The following is an 18,044-nucleotide window of genomic DNA, read 5'->3' as shown; positions in this document are numbered from 1 at the left end:
ATCCATAGCAGGATACAGCTGGAGAAAATGTGAGGCAGAGGATGAGAGTAGAGTCAGGGTGTCTCTCTTTCTCGGTGGCAGGGAAGCTGTGCTTGCAGCACGAGGATCTAGCAAAGAAGAGCATCCCGGCCCTGGTGCGGGAGCTGGAGGTGTGCGGGGACGTGGCCGTCCGCAACAACGCCGTCATCGTCCTGTGCGACCTCTGCGTCCGGTACACGGCCATGGTGGACAAGTACATCCCCAACATCTCTGTGTGCCTGAAGGACTCGGACCCCTTCGTCCGCAAGCAGACACTCTTCTTGCTCACTAACCTCCTGCAGGTGCGCACGCGGGCTCGCCTGGCCGGCCGCTCCTGCTGGGGGTCGCTCTGAGCAGCGTAGGGGGCGGGCTGCACTGTAGTAGAGGCACAGGCATTTGCTTACGTGCAGTTCCACATACCACTCTTCTGACATTCTGGACAGACGTTTAAACAGATTACTTCCTAGTAGTCCTTCTGGGCGTTGGTTCAGAGATCCCGTCGTGCAGGGGGAAGTTTGTTCTCACAAGTAAACAGCACATAGAGAAAAGCACGTATAGACGAGTAGGTCTGGTTCCAATTCTGTGAATGGTCGTTGTTCCCAGACGGACCGTCATCGTTTGTACAGTGAGGACCCTGGCTTGCCCGGGTGACCTTGCAGACATGCTCCGAGAGCCTGCAGAGACACATCTGCACGGACAGGGCTCGAGAGCGCGTGTGTAGCCTGATGTGAGGGGAAAATGCCATTTGATCTTAAGTGAGTTGTGTGTCTGTTCTGACCTCTGACCCGTCCATGCCCTCACTGTGTCGTGCGGGGTGCAGCCGCCTCCCTGCAGGCAGGGGCGCTGAGTCACGGTTGGGCTCTCCTGCCCACACTCTCCCATGTGAGCGCCCACGGCCCCAGGGACAGAGGGCTGTGTGCTGAGGCCCCTGTAAGCGTGAGCCTTCATTCTCTCGAGCAGGAGGACTTCGTGAAGTGGAAGGGCTCCCTTTTCTTCCGGTTCGTCAGCACACTGGTGGACCCGCACCCAGACATCGCCAGGTGAGTCGTTTTCCTCACGCCAGCCAGCCAAGTGATTGGCCTAGTTTCTGGAAAAGATCTCTTTTTCTTTAAAATTGGTTTAGAGTTGCGTTATTTAGGATTTAGTGAGATTTTGGCAGTTGCCAGAAAATTAGCTGATATTTAAAATACTAAGCTGTGTAACAAAGCTTTGGTTTTCACATAAGTTTAAAAACAAAAAACAAAGAAGCCCTTGTCCAGATTGACTGTCGAATAATCCCAGCACTGACCACATTTGCTGACACTTTGCTCTTCCAAGCGGAGGAGTGAAGAGCAGTGTGAGCCTGGCGTGGTCGGCTGTCCGGAGCCGCAGCCGCTAACTGCTGACTTCGAGGCCAGCATGGTAGGAGTGCAGACTTTCTCCTAAGTGCAGAAACTGTAAGGAGGAGATTCTAGGGATTAACGCAGAATTGCTCCGTGTGAAATCATGGTGTATAGTTTACAAGGCTGCTTGAAAACGGGTATTTCCCAAGAATTGGAAGGCAGGGGGACTGCCTTGCCACTGTTAATTCTTCCCCTTCTATAATTAAAGATTTATTTTCAAGGGGTTTAGAAATGATCTCACCAGAATTTGCTAACCTTGATTATATTATATGAGTAATTCTTTTTAAAGCAAGTTTGCAGTTGGAAAACAATGTTGAATGCATGGCAGAAGCTACCACAGTTGGGAAGAGGTCTTTACAGATTCATTAACTATAAATAGCATATAGTAATGGGTTCCTCTGGTTCTAAATATGGTCACCAGTGGTTTACTCTAGTTCCATGGAAGGATTTCTGTTCGGTTTCCTTTGGGTATATTTTTCCAAGGAGAAGCATTTTACATAGTAAACTGGTAGAAGGTTAACATCCTAATTAGCACGTCTAGAGTCAGAGAGGAAAGCTAAGGCTGCTGTGCTTTCTTTTTCTGTGTATAATTGGGAAAGGGATGGGGCAGCAGTGCCATGCCCTCTCACCTTCCTCCTCTGCCCCAGGCCAGCCCTGCAACCCGTGTGCCACGTGTGGCCCAGGAGCAGGCAGGAGCACCAGTGCTGGGGGGCCTTGGGAGGACACACCCGGCAGGGGAGGGTGGGTGTTTAACCTGCACATCAGTGTCCTCCCCTTGCATCAGCTCCTCCACGTGGATGGTACGGCCTTGTTCGCTCGGTAGACCACATGCAGGGCCTGTTCCACAGGTGATGAGAGCATGAGTCAGAAGGAAACTAGGACAGGCAGACATCTTCACTGTAGTGAGAAAACCAGTACTTCTGGTAGCATTTTTTCCCTCCCCCTTAAATCTTTCCATTTTATCCCTGCATTCTGGATTTGTTTGAACCATGGTAAAAATGTGGAGCACAATTTGAAAAGCTTTGAAAAACTAAATCTGTCCTTTATTTTTAGGGCAAAGGTCAGGCCTACCTATCTGCTTACTTTAAACACATTAATTTTTCCATATGTATCTGCTAAGATAGCTCTTCCCAAGAGACTATAGTGGCAGAGCCCTGTGAATTTACTTTTGGTCCAGGTGGTGGATTTCCTGGCAATTCTGGCATGAACAAAATTGCATGACATCTTTTAAAATTAATTTTTATTGGAGTATAGTTGATTTACAATGTTGTGTTAGTTTCTGCTGTACAGCCAAGCGAATCAGTTATACATATACGTATATCCACTCTTTTTTAGATTCTTTTCCCCTATAGGTCATTAGAGAGTATTGAGCGGAGTTCCTGTGCTATACAGATCCTTAATAGTTATCTGTTTTATATATAGTAGTATGTGTATGTCAAGCCCAATCTCCCAGTTTACCCCTCCTCTCGTTTCCCCCCTTGGTAACCATAAGTTTGTTTTCTACGTCTGTGACTCTTTCTGTTTTGTAAATAAATTCATTTGTACCATTTTTTTTTGGTTCCACCTGTAAGTGATATCATGATATTTGTCTTTCTCTGGCTTACTTCAATCAGTATGACAATCTCTAGGTCCATCCATGTTGCTGCAAATAGCATCATTTCATTCTTTTTCGTGGCTGAGTAATATTCCATTGTATATATGTACCACATCTTCTTTGTCCATTGCTCTGTCCACGGACATCTAGGTTGCTTCCATGTCTTGGCTATTGTGACTAGTGCTGCAGTGAACATTGGGGTGCATGTATCTTTTCGAATTATGGTTTTCTTGCACAACATTTTTAATTGGTCCTGTAAACCCCCAATATCAGGGCTACAAAATTGTATGACCTGTTTCCTCGTCTGTCCACTAGGTGGTGCCCGTGTAGCACCGCAGTCTGGGTGATGGCCAGGAGGCAGGTGGGCTGTTTCAGGGGAGCTGGGCAGATTCTCTGGGCGTGCAAGAAGGCAGGGGCCAGAGGGGTTCGGGGCAAGATGGTGACTACAGCGATGGGCCGTGGAGATAGAGGAGGAAGTAAGGCGGAGATGGCTTGGTTTGGGAGACGGAGGAGGGACTGAGGATCCAGGGGGCTCTGTGCAGGACACGGGAGGGGTGAGGGAGTCAGAAAGCTGCACGGGTTGGCAGGTGAGGGTGGGTTGTCCGGCCTCAGAAGTGGGGGCTCCGGTGTTGTGACACACAGTCCTGGGGGGGCAGTCCCTGAGTCGATGAAGCCAGGGGGCCAGGAGGCTGTATGGACACCCAAAGGGCTCTGAGAGATTGTCCCAGGCCTTCTGGGCTGTTGGAACAAGTCCCATGGACTCTGGGCAGCTGATAAACAGCAGGAACTGCCCCTCCACGTTTGGAGGTGGAGAGTGTGAGGTGAGGTGCTTCCAGAGAGCAGACCTCTCACCCACCCTGTCCTCATGGCACCGTGTCCTTCCACGGCGGAAGGGAAGGAGGGACTCGGGCTTCGTTTATAAGACGCTCACCCCGTCGGTGAGAGCTCTGCCCTTATGACCCAGTCACCTCCCAAAAGCCCTCCTCCTAATACCAGCCCCTCGGGGGCTCGGTTTCAGCATAGGAATTTGGGGGGATACAAACTGTGATTCACACCATAGCCGCGATGTTGGGGTTTGGAATGGAGAAAACCAGGAAGTACTTACCGAGCGGTCAAAACAGGCGCGTGGCAGGAGCGTCCAGAGGAAAGGCCGAGCCTCACGTGAGCCTCGTGGAGGACGTGGTTTCTCACCAGCAGCCTGCCCTCTCCCCCTCCCGCACGCCCTCCCGCAGCCAGCTTTTGCTTCAGATCACTTTTGGCAGCACGTTCTGTACGGTTTCCATAACATCTGTGCACCTGGTAGAACACAGGCCTCCTGGAGAGGCAGGGGTGGTTTTGTTTACTGCTGTATCCCTCACATCTGAAACTGAGGAGACACTCAGTGGACATTTGGTGAGTGAATGAATGAAAGGATGGGCGGGGGGAGTGTGGTCCTCGTGCCTGGACCGTGGGTCCTTGGAGGACAGTGTGCTTGTTCATGAAGAGGAGAGACAGGGTGGGAAGCAGCCGACACGTGGAACCAGGACCACAGAGCATACAACGGGAAGATGGCAGGTGGGAAAAGATCTGGGAAGCGAGCCCAGGGTGACAGCGATGAGGGCCCGGGAGCGAGGGGGCGTGGGTCAAAGTCAGCCTGGGTGCAGGGAATTGATCCTGGTGTGGATGGGTCTGGGCCCCCGTCCGTCTGAGAGCGGCCGAATCAGGACTGTGAGTCCATCCACAGCGGCCTTTGCTGAGCAGAACCTGCTTCAGAGTAGCATTTGCTCGGGAAGACATCTGAAAGAAGTGGGGTTTTTATGATTCCTGCTAAATCTAAAAGAGGAGAGACTTCCCTGGTGGTCCACTGGGTAAGACTCCGAGCTCACAATGCAGAGGGCCCGGGTTTGATCCCTGGTCAGAGAACCGGATCCCACATGCATGTCGAAACTAAGAGTTCGCATGCCGCAACGAAAAGATCCCACGTGCCGCAACTAAGACCCGGCGGCACAGCCAAATAAATAAATATATTTTTTAAAAAATCTAAAAAAGGAAGTGACCAGATGACTCTTCTCGTGTGGCCTCATTGGCCTGATTGAAACCGAGAATTGGATTCTTAGTATTACTCGGGATTAGCTGGCCTTTCTTCTGTTTTACGTATGAGACAGTTCCTGCCGTGTGGAATCTGCAGTGTCCCTGACTTGGTGGTTTGTTGTGTGTGGTCCCCGTTAACTGTCCTGCAGGGCGAGGAGAGTGAGAAAGGGTGCCGGCCCCAGGAGGCATCATTAGGATGCTGGTTTCTTTTGTCAGCTGACAAACTAAAAAAAACCGTCCCTCTTGCCCAGTTGGTCACGCTGGTGGGGGAATCTGTGAGTCTTAATCCAGTCAAGGCTGAATCTTGTCTTGTGGGTCCCAGTCGATATGCAGCAGCAGGATTAGTGCTGGATTTTACCACTGACCGTGCACCTGTTCTCGTGACACCTAGCTCCTAGACTTGATTTCAGCTCCAGCATCCAAATTCTCCTTTGCATAATTTATGTTAAACTGTGGATTTTTTTTTTTTTTTTAATGGTTGCATTGTGTCTTCGTTGCTGCCCGCGGGCTTTCTCTAGTTGTGGCGAGCAGGGGCTACTTTTCATTGCCATGCGCAGGCTTCTCATTGTGGTGGCTTCTCTTGTTGTGGAGCATGGGCTCTAGGCGTATTGGCTTCAGAAGTTGTGGCACTCGGGCTCAGTAGTTGTGGCTCGTGGGCTCTAGAGCGCAGGCTCAGTAGTTGCAGCGCACGGGCTTAGTTCCGTGGGATGTGGGATCTTCCCAGATCAGGGCTTGAACCCATGTCCCCTGCATTGGCAGGTGGATTCTTAACCACTGTACCACCAGGGAAGTCCCTAAACTGTGGAGTTTATTTGTCCAGGTACTTGAGCTGGTTATTCACCAGGGTGCTCGCCCGTCAGTCACCCACCTGTACGTGCTCTTGACCTAAAGTGAGTAGGTGAGCATTTGACATCAAATGGAAGCCTAAAGCAGCCCGTCTTCTTGCAGAAGCATCACTGGATTCTGTCTGGTTGTACATATAGGAATGACTTCCAAGTCTGGCAGCTGTGAAAACCCTTGAAGTTAACCTGTGAAGGGTTAACTGTCATCAGATACCTCAGGGGTGAAATCAGCTTGTTTCTTGGGGATGTTTTTGCTTTTTTAGTGGTTTTCTCCAATCGTGGTCACTGCTGGTTTAGCAGAGTAACCTTGTCAGGAAGGCCCCTCCTCTGATCCTGTGGCCTCCGCCTCCAGCCTGCTTTAAGAGGCTGAGCAGGTTTGTGTGGAGTGGACCGAGGGCGATTTAAGGGGGCTCAGGCCTCCTCCCCAGGGAATTCCCTTTGGTAGGTAGAGAGTTCGCTGTTCTGTGGTTGCAGGTGCGTCAGGGTGAAAGTCGGAGGGTTTCTGCTGGCAGCAGGTCACTTCACTGTCGAGATCTCTGGCCTGCCTCCTCTGACTTGTAGTGCGTGTGTGTGCTGTGGCCTGACTGATCTTATCCTTAGCTTGAAGGAGAGCATCGGGGGAAGGGGCTCTCCTGGGGTCCGTGCGTCCCAAGGCTAAGAGCAAAGTGCTCAGACTGGGCTTGCTGCTACTCCTCCCCCACAGGGGCGGGGATCCTGTCGCGTGGATGTTCCATTGAGCTGGAACAGATTGCTCTGGCCGCTGTGACCGGATCAGAGCCAGCCTCCACTGCCTCGGGTTGAGCCCCGAGCGGAGGCCAGGCCTGGGCGTTCGCTCCCCTGTCCGCGTGTGCCTGCTTTGGGGTCGTGGGCGCTGGGCCCTGTGTGTCTCTCTGCAGCCTGGGTCGAGCGGTTGCTGCCTGTGGCAGGTCCTAGTTCTGCTGACCCAAACTAACCTGCTCTAGTGCTTAATGGTGCTCGAGAAGGTTCAGAGTTCAAGTTGGGGTGGGAGGGTGAGGTTCACTCCCGGTGGTCGTGGCCGGCAGGTCTGCCTGAAGGAGCGGTTTTGGCGGGGCCTGGGGGAGTCCTGCGTGTGAGGTGTAGCTGAGTGACGGCGGCCTGTGAGCTTTGCAGGGAGAGCTGGGGGTGAGACCTGGGTTCACAGGGCAGGACGGGCCGAGGAGCCGAGTGACGGGAGTGCAGCTGTCACCCACCCTCTCCACGGTCCCCTCTGTTGCAGGGTCTTGGTGTGACTTAGAGGCTGTCTCCCGGTAGCACACGGTCCCCTGTCCCCTTCTCTGCAGCACTGGGAAGTTCTGCCTGGCCCACCTCCTGCTGAAGAGGAACCCTGCCATGTTTTTCCAGCACTTCATCGAGTGCATCTTCCATTTCAGCAGCTACGAGAAGCATGAGAAGTACAACAGGTTCCCCCAGTCAGAGAGGTCAGAGCCGCTGGGGCGGGGTGCGGGGAGACGGGCAGCATCACCTCCTGGGCGTGCGGGTGGCTCCGGCTGCCGTTGGAAGTGAATTCCTCTCGGCCTCGCCCACGGGCAGTGCTCAGAGGGTCCTGTTCTGCCCTAGAGAGAAGCGGCTCTTCTCACTGAAGGGGAAGACAAACAAGGAGAAGCGGATGAAGATCTACAAGTTCCTCCTGGAGCACTTCACAGATGAGCAGCGGTTCAACATCACGTCCAAGATCTGCCTGAGCATCCTGGGTAGGACCGGCCGGCATGGGGGATGAGACGTGTGTGAAGGACCCACAGCTGCCCTGCAGCTGGGGGCCCCTTAGGTCCTTGGCCGTCAGCTGTCCCGTGCAGGCCTGTGGACCACCGGCTGTGCAGCCCCCCTTGCCCCGCCCCCGGCAGCGTCTCTCAGAAGCCCATCTCTGCTTCCTCCAGCGTGCTTTGCCGACGGCGTCCTGCCCCTGGACATGGAAGCCAGCGAGCTGCTTTCGGACGCGTTCGAGGTGCTCAGCTCAAAGGAGATCAAGCTGCTGGCGATGAGGGCCAAACTGGATAAGGACCAGCTCATGGAGGAGGAGGACCTGGCCCTGGCCAATGTGGTCATGCAGGAGGCGCAGAAGAAGCTCATCTCCCAGGTGAGTGTGCTGCTCCCTAAAGGGGCCTGTGCACTCCCTGCCCCAAGTCCTGGGTGTCTGCCAAGGCCCCGCCTCATTCTTCCCAGCGGCCTCAACGCTTACCGGTGGGGGGGGGGGGCGGGCGGGGCGCTGTTCTCCACCTGCGCCCATGGCTCCAGTGGCTCCCATGAGCCTGGACCTGCGAGCCTGTGGCCTGGCTGTGCTGCGGGCATCTCAGGCAGAATCGGTCGTCTCTCCTTCTTCTGACGTGTCTCTCTCATCGTGGTTCCCAGGGGCTCTGTTGTGGAGAAGGGCACCTTTATCTGCCAAGTTACCCTAAAGGTAAAGGGAGCCTGAGTCTGGCAGGTCAGGCACAGAGCGCTGCTTGCTTGGCCAGTGCATGTGAGGATTGGGATTCAAACAACAGCTGTGGTCCTCACCAGGCCCAGGTTCTGGTACCGAGCCTGCATTGCCACCTGAGCCCTGAAGGCTTCTGAGCCCAAAGGAGTGGACTTTGGTCACATCCAGTGTGTCCCCAGGTCCTGTCCATTCATCCCACGAGTCTGTCTCACGTTCCCACTAGCTCCGCATTTATTTAACCTGCACCATTTCCATCTCTTGTTTCTTTTTGTTCTGGGCTGTGCACCGCCTTGCTGCCAGGGCAATCTTTCTTAAGTGCAGATTTGATCATTTTATTCTCCTGCTTAAAATAGACCGAGGCAGAGGGGGAGCAGGGGACTTTGGGGCCGTGGATCATGAGTGATTATCTAGATGCGGTGTTGGTTACTCAGCATATACTTGTGCCAAAACTCATTCATCTGTTCACTTAACACGGGTAAATGTTACGGTATGTAAGTCACACCTCATCAATGATATCTTTAATAAGTGGGTTGGTGGCTTCCTGTCACCTTCTGGATAAAACCCCAGTTCTTCAAGGCACACAGAACTTCGGTGTGCACGGCGTGCCCTTCCCCCCACGCCCCCTCCCGTCCCTCCAGTCCACTGACTCTTAGCCTCCGTGGAGATGTGCTCTCCTGCTCTGTGCCTTTGCATGCTGCCGTTTCTGCCCAAGGTGCCCGGTCCCACCCCGTCCTCCCCTGCTGCCACGCAGTCCCTGCACATCCCAAAGGTCTGCCCTGACACGCATCCCGCCCTGCTCCTTCCCTCTGAGGCATCCCCCTTCCAAAGTCCCTTGACACCTGCCACTCATCACCTGGCCACACACTGTAACGCACAGCCTGGCCTAGAAGTAACTTGGAGGCAAGAGTCCTTGGCCTCATTTCGGTAGCCCTGGAGGTTAGCCTTGTGTCTGGTAGAGAGGAGGCGTTGGATGATATTTGTGGAGTGAATGCATTTAAGCAGTTTTTTGCTTTTTTTTTTTTTGCGGTGCACGGGCCTCTCACTGTCGCGGCCTCTCCCGTTGCGGAGCACAGGCTCCAGACGCGCAGGCGCAGCGGCCACGGCTCACGGGCCCAGCCGCTCCGCGGCACGTGGGATCTTCCCGGACCGGGGCACGAACCCGCGTCCTCCGCATCGGCAGGCGGACTCTCCACCACTGCGCCACCAGGGAAGCCCTAAGCTGTTTTTTAAGGCTATCCCTATACTTAGCCTCTGCTCAGACTCATCTTTATTAAATTATTTATTCCTTTAGTCTTTGCCCTGCTGTTTCAAGATCTCTGATAAGACTTTTGAGAAATGAGTGGATTACAAGTAAGGAACATGTACTAGTGACTTTAAATGAGGAAAAGAATAATCTTCAGATTCAGAATGATAGTCTTGCATATGTGGGCTACTGTAATGAGTTATTTTTAATTCTAAGAGATTTAGTGCAGACCTTTGTGGTTAGTGATTGTTCTTGGTGAAGACTGCGAAGGCACTGTGTAAATACCCAGCACATTCTAAATGTGTGCAGAGTTACAGAGGGGGGGACACACAAACCGTTTCCAGGCCTGGCCCCTCCCGCGTCGCCCTCCCACCTGCAGGGACGTGGATGTCCCCAGTCCCAGGGAGGATGTTGAAAGGAGGGACCCGGCGAGGAGCCAGGGGTCCGTGGTGTGTTGTGGGGAGGTTTCGAGCTTGTGTCAAGTTCTTCATTCAGTTGTCCCTTGAGCAGTGCAGGGGCTGGGGCACCGACACACCCCTCTTCCCACGTAGTTGAAAATCTCTATAACTTACAGACTGGGGTTGTTCAAGGGTTAACTGTATTTCTAGTTTCTTTTTCTTGTTTAGAAATAAGAATAGTACTTGTCTGCATCCTGCTTTACAAAGCCCTCTGAGCATTTTGAGATAATGGTTTTACAGTCTCCCCCGCTGAGGTGGCGTTCCTCTCCAATCCCCAGAATCATATCAAAAATAAAGAGTAAACTTAGGTCGTGTACGGGATCGTCCACGCAGGCAGAACTAGGCTGAGGGAAAGTCCTTGTCTTTCAGAACTTTGTGCATCTCAGTCTTTGTTTGTGTTACCACAGGTTCAGAAGAGGAATTTCATAGAAAATATTATTCCAATTATCATCTCCCTGAAGTCTGTACTAGAGAAGAATAAGATCCCAGCTCTGCGGGAACTCATGCACTATCTCAGGGTAAAGACGGCCTTGGGATTTGTGGTTGGTGCCACGCCCCCGCTGGTCACTCAGGGTGTCCCGCAGTCCTGACCGTGGGTCCATCCGGGCTCGAAGCTGTGCCCCAGGCCGGCCTTTGACTGAGGGGAAGACAGATTAACTCCGCAGGTTCCTCGGAAGCTGGTCCTGCCTTTTTCGGGCAGTTGAGTCTGTGTCCTTGCTGACAATTACATTCAGTTTTGAAGCTTCTCAGCTGCGGCCACAAGCAGAGCCCTCGTCTTAGTTCACTCGTGTGAGATAAAGTGGAAATGCTCATCGTTTAATTCAGGACTCTTACCTCCAATGCTTTCTCTGGGTTCCCAGTCGGGAGATGCTGCCCAGAGCAGTGGCTTCGGGGCGTCCTGACCCTGGTCTATGCAGTGGGGCACGTGTACATGCAGAGTGTACATAAATGAGGCCTCAGGCCTCTCTGCAGAATCTTTCAGTTAGAACGAAATGCAGCATTTTTTTCCTTTTTGTTTACACTGGGCTATTTTCTTCCTCAGAAAATGCTAAGCATCGTTTTTTTCCAAAAAGAGCTCTGAAAGAATTAGATTGAATAATGATTTTTCAAATATCTCTTTATCTTACAGAAGTGAAGGTGGGAAAGACAGGCTGACTGTGGAGAAAATGAGGACTTCAGGTCTCTCATGTTTTTCTTGCCCTGCTAATAAACCTCAGAGAGGAATAAAAAGAGCTTAGGTCCTAGGTAGACTCCTTAAACATGTGAGGAAAGTAAGTCCCCGTTTCTGAGCACACACCGAGCATGGCCACACGGCTTTAACCGAGGAGGGTGGCACGGCTTCGTGTGGACCCCATTGGAGCAGCTCCCACAGTCCCCTCCTCCACCTGGGAGCCCTGGAGTGGCTGGAGGACTGGGCGGGTCTCATCCCCTAGTGGTTGGGGCCACGGTAGATCTTTTCTCCCTCCAACATGTTAGGAAAAATGGTTTCTTCCTTATGGCAGAGAGGCTGGGTCCTGGCATCCATCCTTAAGACCTGAGAGCATCCTTGCCCTGATGTGCTCACAGCCTGTCAGGATGTACAGATGACTCCACGCTGCAGCTACATCCCCTGAGAAAGCCAGTGTGCACAGCTCCCCGTGGCTGGCTCCAGCCAGGACACTGTGTATTGCCCGCTCCCCAGCCTCTGGCTGGGATTCCTCAGGGGCCGCCTCGTGGCACCACAAGACCCTCTGAAGTGGTGGTGACCCAGAGCCGAGCCAGGCTGCCCAGATACACCTCCACCCCCATCCAGCTGTCAGGGCAGTTCTGTGCCCTGTGAAGGGCTGCTTTAGGCTGAGATTGTGGCATTCCGGGTTACCTGGCAGATATGCGGGAAGCGTCTAGGGGCTCAGGTCCCTGCTCGTGTGGTCAGTACAGTGCAGCCGGCACTTCCTGGGGAAATACCGTCAAGTTCACTCATCGGTCGACATAGTGGAAACCTCCTGGTCTCGGCACGTGTCCTCGGTGCCGTTCCTGTTATTGATGACATCATGTGGGAGAGCTCATTCACTTATTCAAGAGAATGCTCACGGATGCCTTGGGTCTGTTTTAGGAGGTGATGCAGGACTACCGAGATGAAATCAAGGATTTCTTCGCGGTTGACAAGCAGCTGGCCTCAGAGCTTGAGTACGACATGAAACGGTACCAGGAGCAGCTGGCTCAGGAGCAGGAGCTGGCGAGGCAGGCCGATGCGGACAGGGCGGCCGCGAGCGCTGAGGGGGCACAGGCCGGGCAGGTGGGTGGGCGGCCCCTCTCCAGTCTGCTCCCTGCCACCCGCCTCCCCAGCGTGTCCCAGCATGCACATGTGAGCGTGGTCATCTGAGTGAGGCCCTGGGGTGGGTGGAGGCCTGAGCGTGGCTCAGTGTTCCCGTGTCCTGTGGACAGCATCGCCAAGGGCCTTCTCTCCGTCACCCCCGCCCATCTGGAAAGTCACTGAGTCCCAGTGTGGGGAGCGTGCAAGTCCCCGGAGAGTGGGGACCCTGCTGAGGGTCCTTGCTCTTTGACGGCAGAGAACCTGATCTCCCCCGCAGCCCCCTTGGGGTGAGCTGCTCTCCCAGAGTCCCTGACAGCCCTGTGAGTGCGGTGCCAGGCAGCTGCCAGAGGCACCGGTCTGACACGGAACTGCTCAGAGGGTGTAAACATTTCTTGACGTCAAGTGTTGGAAGGTACATAGTCTTAATTTCTCTTCTGCGACAGGTTGTTCCAAGTTTGGAAATGCCAGCTCCTGCCGGCCGAGAAAACGGCACCGTGGGCACTGCCACCAGCCAGCCGTCCACATCCAGGCCCCATGCTGCCCACACGCCTGCACCTCTGTCCCTGGACACCAGGCCACTGAAGAGGCTGGTGCCCAAAGCCAGGTGTGCAGGGCCAAGTCACCACGTCCCCAGAGGCACCTCCCAGGTCACCCTGAGCGTTGTTGGCGTGTTGGCGCAGATTGGGCCCGAGGGAGGATGAGGGCGCGTCTCGCCTCTGTGCTTCACTGTTGTCTTTGCGACAACAGGCCCATGTCGCCGAGCACCGTCGCCATCCTGAATTCCGTCAAGAAGGCCGTGGAGTCGAGCGGCCGGCATCGCAGCCAGAGCGTGGGGCTGCCACCCTTCACCGTGTGTCCCAAGAGCCCAGGCGAGCCCAGTGAGCGCGGTGAGTCCACCGGGCGGCTCCAGGGCTCTCGGAGACCCGGGCCCCCTTCTTCCCCATCGAAGCGTTTCTGTTTGTCGTCTTTAAACAAGGGACTTTGGGGACTTGGGGTCACAGGGAGTAAAACAATCCTGTTTATGATGGAGGATCTGGAGAACGGGGTAATGTGGAGATCCAGCCACAGCGGTGAGGTGTGTGTGTGGTCTTGTGTATGCAGTTGCGGTGGAGGTTGCGTGGCTTTGTAACTGTCCTGCACACAATCCCGCGACCGCAGCAACACGGGGAGGGCTGCTCGCCACCCTCCTGCAGCGCCTTGGCAGCCGTGACGTGTTGCTCACCTGCCCGTTCCTGGAAATGTAGGTTTTCTCAGTGTTTTGAAACACATCACATCACAAAGAACATCCTGGAACATGCAGTCTTGTATGTGTGTGTGATCTTTAGGATTAACCCCCCTGAATGTCTTTAACCTTTTGATGGTCAAACTGTTGTCTCCAGTTCCCCTCAGTGACACCCCTGCCGTGGCCCATGAGAGCCCAGGTCCTACAGAGAAACACTGGTTTCGTAATTTTCCTCTTTCTCTGCTGAGCTTTATCTATAGACCAAAAATTTTCGTTTTCGTTTCCACTTGTTTGAATCCCAGTGAGAAAGGCCATTGTTTCTCGTGTTTGACATTTATTTGTATCTTTCTGAATTACCTCTTTATTTTTTTTTTTTTATTTTTTTTTTATTTTTTTTTTATTTTTTTTGGTGGTACGCGGGCCTCTCACTGTTGTGGCCTCTCCCATTGCGGAGCGCAGGCTCCGGACGCACAGGCTCAGCGGCCATGGCTCACAGGCCCAGCCGCTCCGCGGCACGTGGGATCTTCCCGGACCGGGGCACGAACCCGTGTCCCCTGCATCGGCAGGCGGACTCCCAACCACTGCGCCACCAGGGAAGCCCTGAATTACCTCTTTAAAAGAACACTTCATGTGGGACATTAAGTGTATCATGTAGCTTGCAAGTGTTTTTTCTCATTGGAATGTTTTGTCTCTGGGGCTGTTTGGGTTTTCGAAGAGGTAACGCTCTCCCATTTCATCGCAGTGTCCTCGCAGGGCTTGGAGCAGGAGTCCAGCGGAGCTCTTGACCTCGTGACTAAACGGGCGATCAGCACCCCTGACCGTAAGTGGTTTGCAGGGACGAGCCGTCCTCCTGTCTCTGCGGCGGGTGGCGCGTGTGCAGGGGTCGCAGCAAGAGCCGCTTCAGCCGCCTCGTGGGGCATCGGCTCAGAACTGGGCACAGCCGACCGCCGACCTCTTCCAGGTGCTTTTACACCCGGTGACTCCTCAGGTGGCCAACACCTCAGGCCACCCGCTTCAGGGGCCAGGCGCGTTACTGCGGCCTGACCGAGCGGGCTGCGGCCGCCCCCGCCGGCTGTGAGGAGAGCCTGTGTCCTCTCTCTCCCACTGGGAGGTTTTTCTAACGTCCCGTGCTTTCCTTCTATTCAAAAATAGAGGTGAGTTAGAAGTGTGTTTATTCTTATCACTTGTTTTACATAGCCTATTATCTCAGAACCCATAAAAACCATTATTTTGAGAAAATTGCTGCAGTATGAAGAAACTCTGCCTGTGCAGAGTCTGTAGTATGTTGGCAAGGCCCCGCCTGGCGTGGCCATGGGCCTCTGCCCATCTCCCCCCACCTGCCCCTGGCTCTGCACCCCAGGGTGGGCAGTCCTCCCAAGGGTGCAGGAGCCCCGCTCTCCTGGCGTCCACGTCCTGGGGCCCCTCCCCTGGCCGTCACCCCTTCACTTGCAGAAGCAGCCCCGTTTGACCCTCAGAGTGGATGAGGGGCCCCTGGCACCACACCTGCAAGTCCTTCACTATCCGTCTGGCTTTGGTTTGTAACTGTTTGCTCTCCACCATGTCCGGGGGTCTGTCCGGTCCTGGACGGCAAGGGCTGCAAGCCGGCGGGACAGGAGAGTAGGTGGGTGGCCGAGCTGGGCAAGGACCTGGGCACTCCTGCCCCACTGCTCTCAGCACTGGTCCTGTAGGCGTTGTTCCAGGAGGAACGGAAGGAGCCGTCCCTGCGATGTTGAGGCCTCAGGGCATTGGGCCGTGGTGCAGTCGTGCTCCCTCAGCGAGCGCTTACCGGGCACCTGCTGCGTTCTTGCACCTTGCCTGGTGCTTCTGCTACCTGTGAGCTCTTAGAATTCTGAACGGGCTAGAGATGATTTTCATCCAAGTCGTCCTTCCAAGGGAGATGAATGGATGAACAGAACTCCTACCCCGCCCCTCCCCAGATGACGCCTGAGTCGTGACAGCTCTTGTCATGAAGAGCGGGGGTAACCTGGGCTCCTGTGTGTCGAACGGGTCTAATGTTATATATGTAAAAAGTCACCCTTTTTCAAGCAGCAGAGTGCGGTGTATGCTCTGTGCTCCTGTCCTGGCGGTTTGGTGCCAGACGCTGTGGGAGGGAGTGCATGTCCCGTCCTCTGCTTGTCCCCCCGTCCCTGCTCTGTCCTGGCCGCACGTGCCCCTCACAGGAGGCCCGGCTGCTGCCATGCGGATTTGCACTGGAAGTGAGACGACTTCTTGAGTCTCTTGAATGTAAAATTCCTGGGGCTCTCTCCTCACACTGAACCAGAAGGAAATGCTGGACGGTTTCCTCCTAGCTCTCCCTCCTCTGAGAATTATCAGCTAACTTAAGAAGCCCACGTTCTGCCTTCTCTGGTTGATATACCGGTTCCGTCACCACTTCTCAGGTGGGGTGACCCATGGGGAAGTGGTTTCGGCTGCACTCGGTGTGGACATGGCATTTCTGCCGAGTGGAAATGAGGGATTTTCAGAGCCAGGTTTTAACTGAAAATGGGGGCAGGTGGGGGGTAGCAAGTCCCTCTTAGGCCGTAAGTCGGTGGCGAAGGTGCTGCTGCCTGGACGCGCCAGGCTGTGTGGGGAGGGGGCTCAGAGCCCTTGGGGGCCCAGGGTCTGGACAGCAGCGGTGGAAACAAGCCCTGCTGCTGCCTGTTACGGGGGCACGAGAGGCTCCTGGGCCCACAACACCACGGATGCACTGACAGACGCTAGCCAGCCACAGCGCAGGGGATGCCCAGAGCATGGCCGTCCTGGCGTGTGTGGTGACAGCGTGCCTACTGGGTACGAGGTGGGGGCAGTGGGGGCCAGGCCCCCTGAGCACGGAGCCACCAGGGTGCACACGTGGATCTGGGCACAGATTTGCCTCTGGGGATGGGGGGGACCCAGGTAGTCAACAACAGTCAGGGTTCAGTGTTTCCCGCACTTACCTTGCACCGAGTATTGTGTTAAGGACTTAACCCAAGTGATCTCATTCAAACCTGGCAGTTCTTCTCGGGGAGGTGCATGTGTCTCCCCTTTAGAGATTAAGAAACTCGAGGTTCCCAGAGTAGCTCACACAACCGGTGGGACACAGAGCCCGAGTCTGACCAAGGTGGGAGGGGAGGTGGCAGGCGAGGGGACATCCGCGGTAGCAGCAGGGCTGCAGAGACAGGAAGAGCGGGGGGCTCTGCAGGTGGATCTGAGCTGCGGGTGGGGCCTCAGGCACGACAAGTGGCCAGCGCGGTGCTCGGAGGGCGGTCTGGCCAGCGGTGTGGTCCTGCAGGGTGGCCCGATGACGGAGGCCAGGCTCGGGCACTACGTGGGCCTGGGTGGACCCGCAGCAAGACCTGCATCTGACCTTGCTCAGTTTCTCTCCCTGAAGGCCTTCGCTAACCCTCCACTGACTCTCCCCTCCACCCAGGGACCATCCAGAATGTCACATTTGGAGTGGGACTCAGCTACATCAGCTCACCCCGGACACCCTTTCCCGTCAGAGGCCACTCCACCCCGGCCAGGTCCACGAGCTGTGCCGGCACCCCAGGAAGTTGGGGGGTGTCGGAGGCCCCGGGCCAGGGGGACAACGTTCTTTGTTTGTCGCTGCCCGACATGCCGTAAGTTCCCCAGCCCCTGCCCAGAGGCGTTCCCATTGGGAGACCGGGGGGCTGTCCCACCCCAGGTGACACACCTGTTCCCCTCAGGCCCCCGCAGCCCCCGCAGTGGAACGTGACGTCTCCGGCCAGAGGAAAGAACAGCACAGCCCCCAGGAGGTCACGCCGCAAGGCCCCGCTGAAAACAGCCAACTGACCACTGTGCCCCTGGCCCCAGACGCTTCCACTGTGAGCAAAGGGCTCGGCTGTGAGTCCAGCGCCGCCCAGTTTCTCACCTATGTGGTTGGTCAGCCTTTTCAGTTTCTCCTTATGAAATACCTGGTTAAAAAGTGTAAAATACTAGAGAAATGCCTCAGGTATTTAATACTGTAGCTTCACTCCAGGCGGAAGGAGGCTGCCAGAGGGCGGCTTCCCACTCTGCTTCTCCAGGGACCCTTGCTGGACTGGAGGTCCTGCTCTTGCAGAAAGGCCTCCTTCCCCGGCTTCTCCCCACCGTGGTTTGTGACCCTCTTTTCCCGACTTCAGCCAGCCTGTGTCATGTGCTAATTGTGTGCAATAAACCGAGAGATTCGTGAATTTAAAAAAAAAAAAAAAAAACTTTGAAAATATCCAGTCCCTTCTCATAAGCGCTGTTCTGGTCCTTAAAGAACACAATCCTTGAGCTTTCTCTTCTGTAAGTCAAGCTTCTGTTAGCTGGTTTCAGTTCCTTATACTAAGTACATAGTTTTCCGTATCTGATGCCAAAATCTTGATTGTAGTATTTTTTATTCTTTTTTATAAATTGCAGACTTTTAAAGCTTTTTCAAATGAAAAAAAAGTTAAGTATGAGTACAGCCTTCAAGTATTTTTAGCACAGGGCTTTTATCGGTAGTCACTTAATTGAAATAGTGTT

The 18,044-nt window shown here is 54.5% G+C and overlaps 1 protein-coding gene across 3 annotated transcripts in view; it reads left to right on the top strand.

Annotated features, from left to right (window-relative positions):
- NCAPD3 (non-SMC condensin II complex subunit D3) overlaps window positions 1–17,732 on the top strand; it is a 77,388-nt gene extending 59,656 nt beyond the window's left edge. For 2 of the 3 annotated variants that reach the window (XM_067039357.1, XM_067039356.1), the window contains 12 exons: window positions 82–320; window positions 979–1,058; window positions 7,208–7,345; window positions 7,485–7,618; window positions 7,802–8,001; window positions 10,449–10,559; window positions 12,134–12,316; window positions 12,778–12,938; window positions 13,082–13,221; window positions 14,299–14,376; window positions 16,966–17,155; window positions 17,243–17,731. In XM_067039357.1, coding sequence (XP_066895458.1) covers window positions 82–320; window positions 979–1,058; window positions 7,208–7,345; window positions 7,485–7,618; window positions 7,802–8,001; window positions 10,449–10,559; window positions 12,134–12,316; window positions 12,778–12,938; window positions 13,082–13,221; window positions 14,299–14,376; window positions 16,966–17,155; window positions 17,243–17,348 — 1,760 coding nt within the window. In that variant the 3' untranslated portion in view covers window positions 17,349–17,731. Of the gene's footprint in view, window positions 1–81; window positions 321–978; window positions 1,059–7,207; window positions 7,346–7,484; window positions 7,619–7,801; window positions 8,002–10,448; window positions 10,560–12,133; window positions 12,317–12,777; window positions 12,939–13,081; window positions 13,222–14,298; window positions 14,377–16,965; window positions 17,156–17,242 lie in introns of all 3 variants that reach the window. The other variant, XM_059070623.2, reaches the window with a different exon arrangement.
- The last annotated feature ends 312 nt before the right edge of the window (window positions 17,733–18,044 follow it).

The sequence above is a fragment of the Kogia breviceps genome, chromosome 7, assembly GCF_026419965.1.
Source record: "Kogia breviceps isolate mKogBre1 chromosome 7, mKogBre1 haplotype 1, whole genome shotgun sequence".
In the NCBI taxonomy this organism is placed as follows: domain Eukaryota; kingdom Metazoa; phylum Chordata; class Mammalia; order Artiodactyla; family Physeteridae; genus Kogia; species Kogia breviceps.
This window is presented reverse-complemented; position numbering and strand designations above follow the sequence as displayed.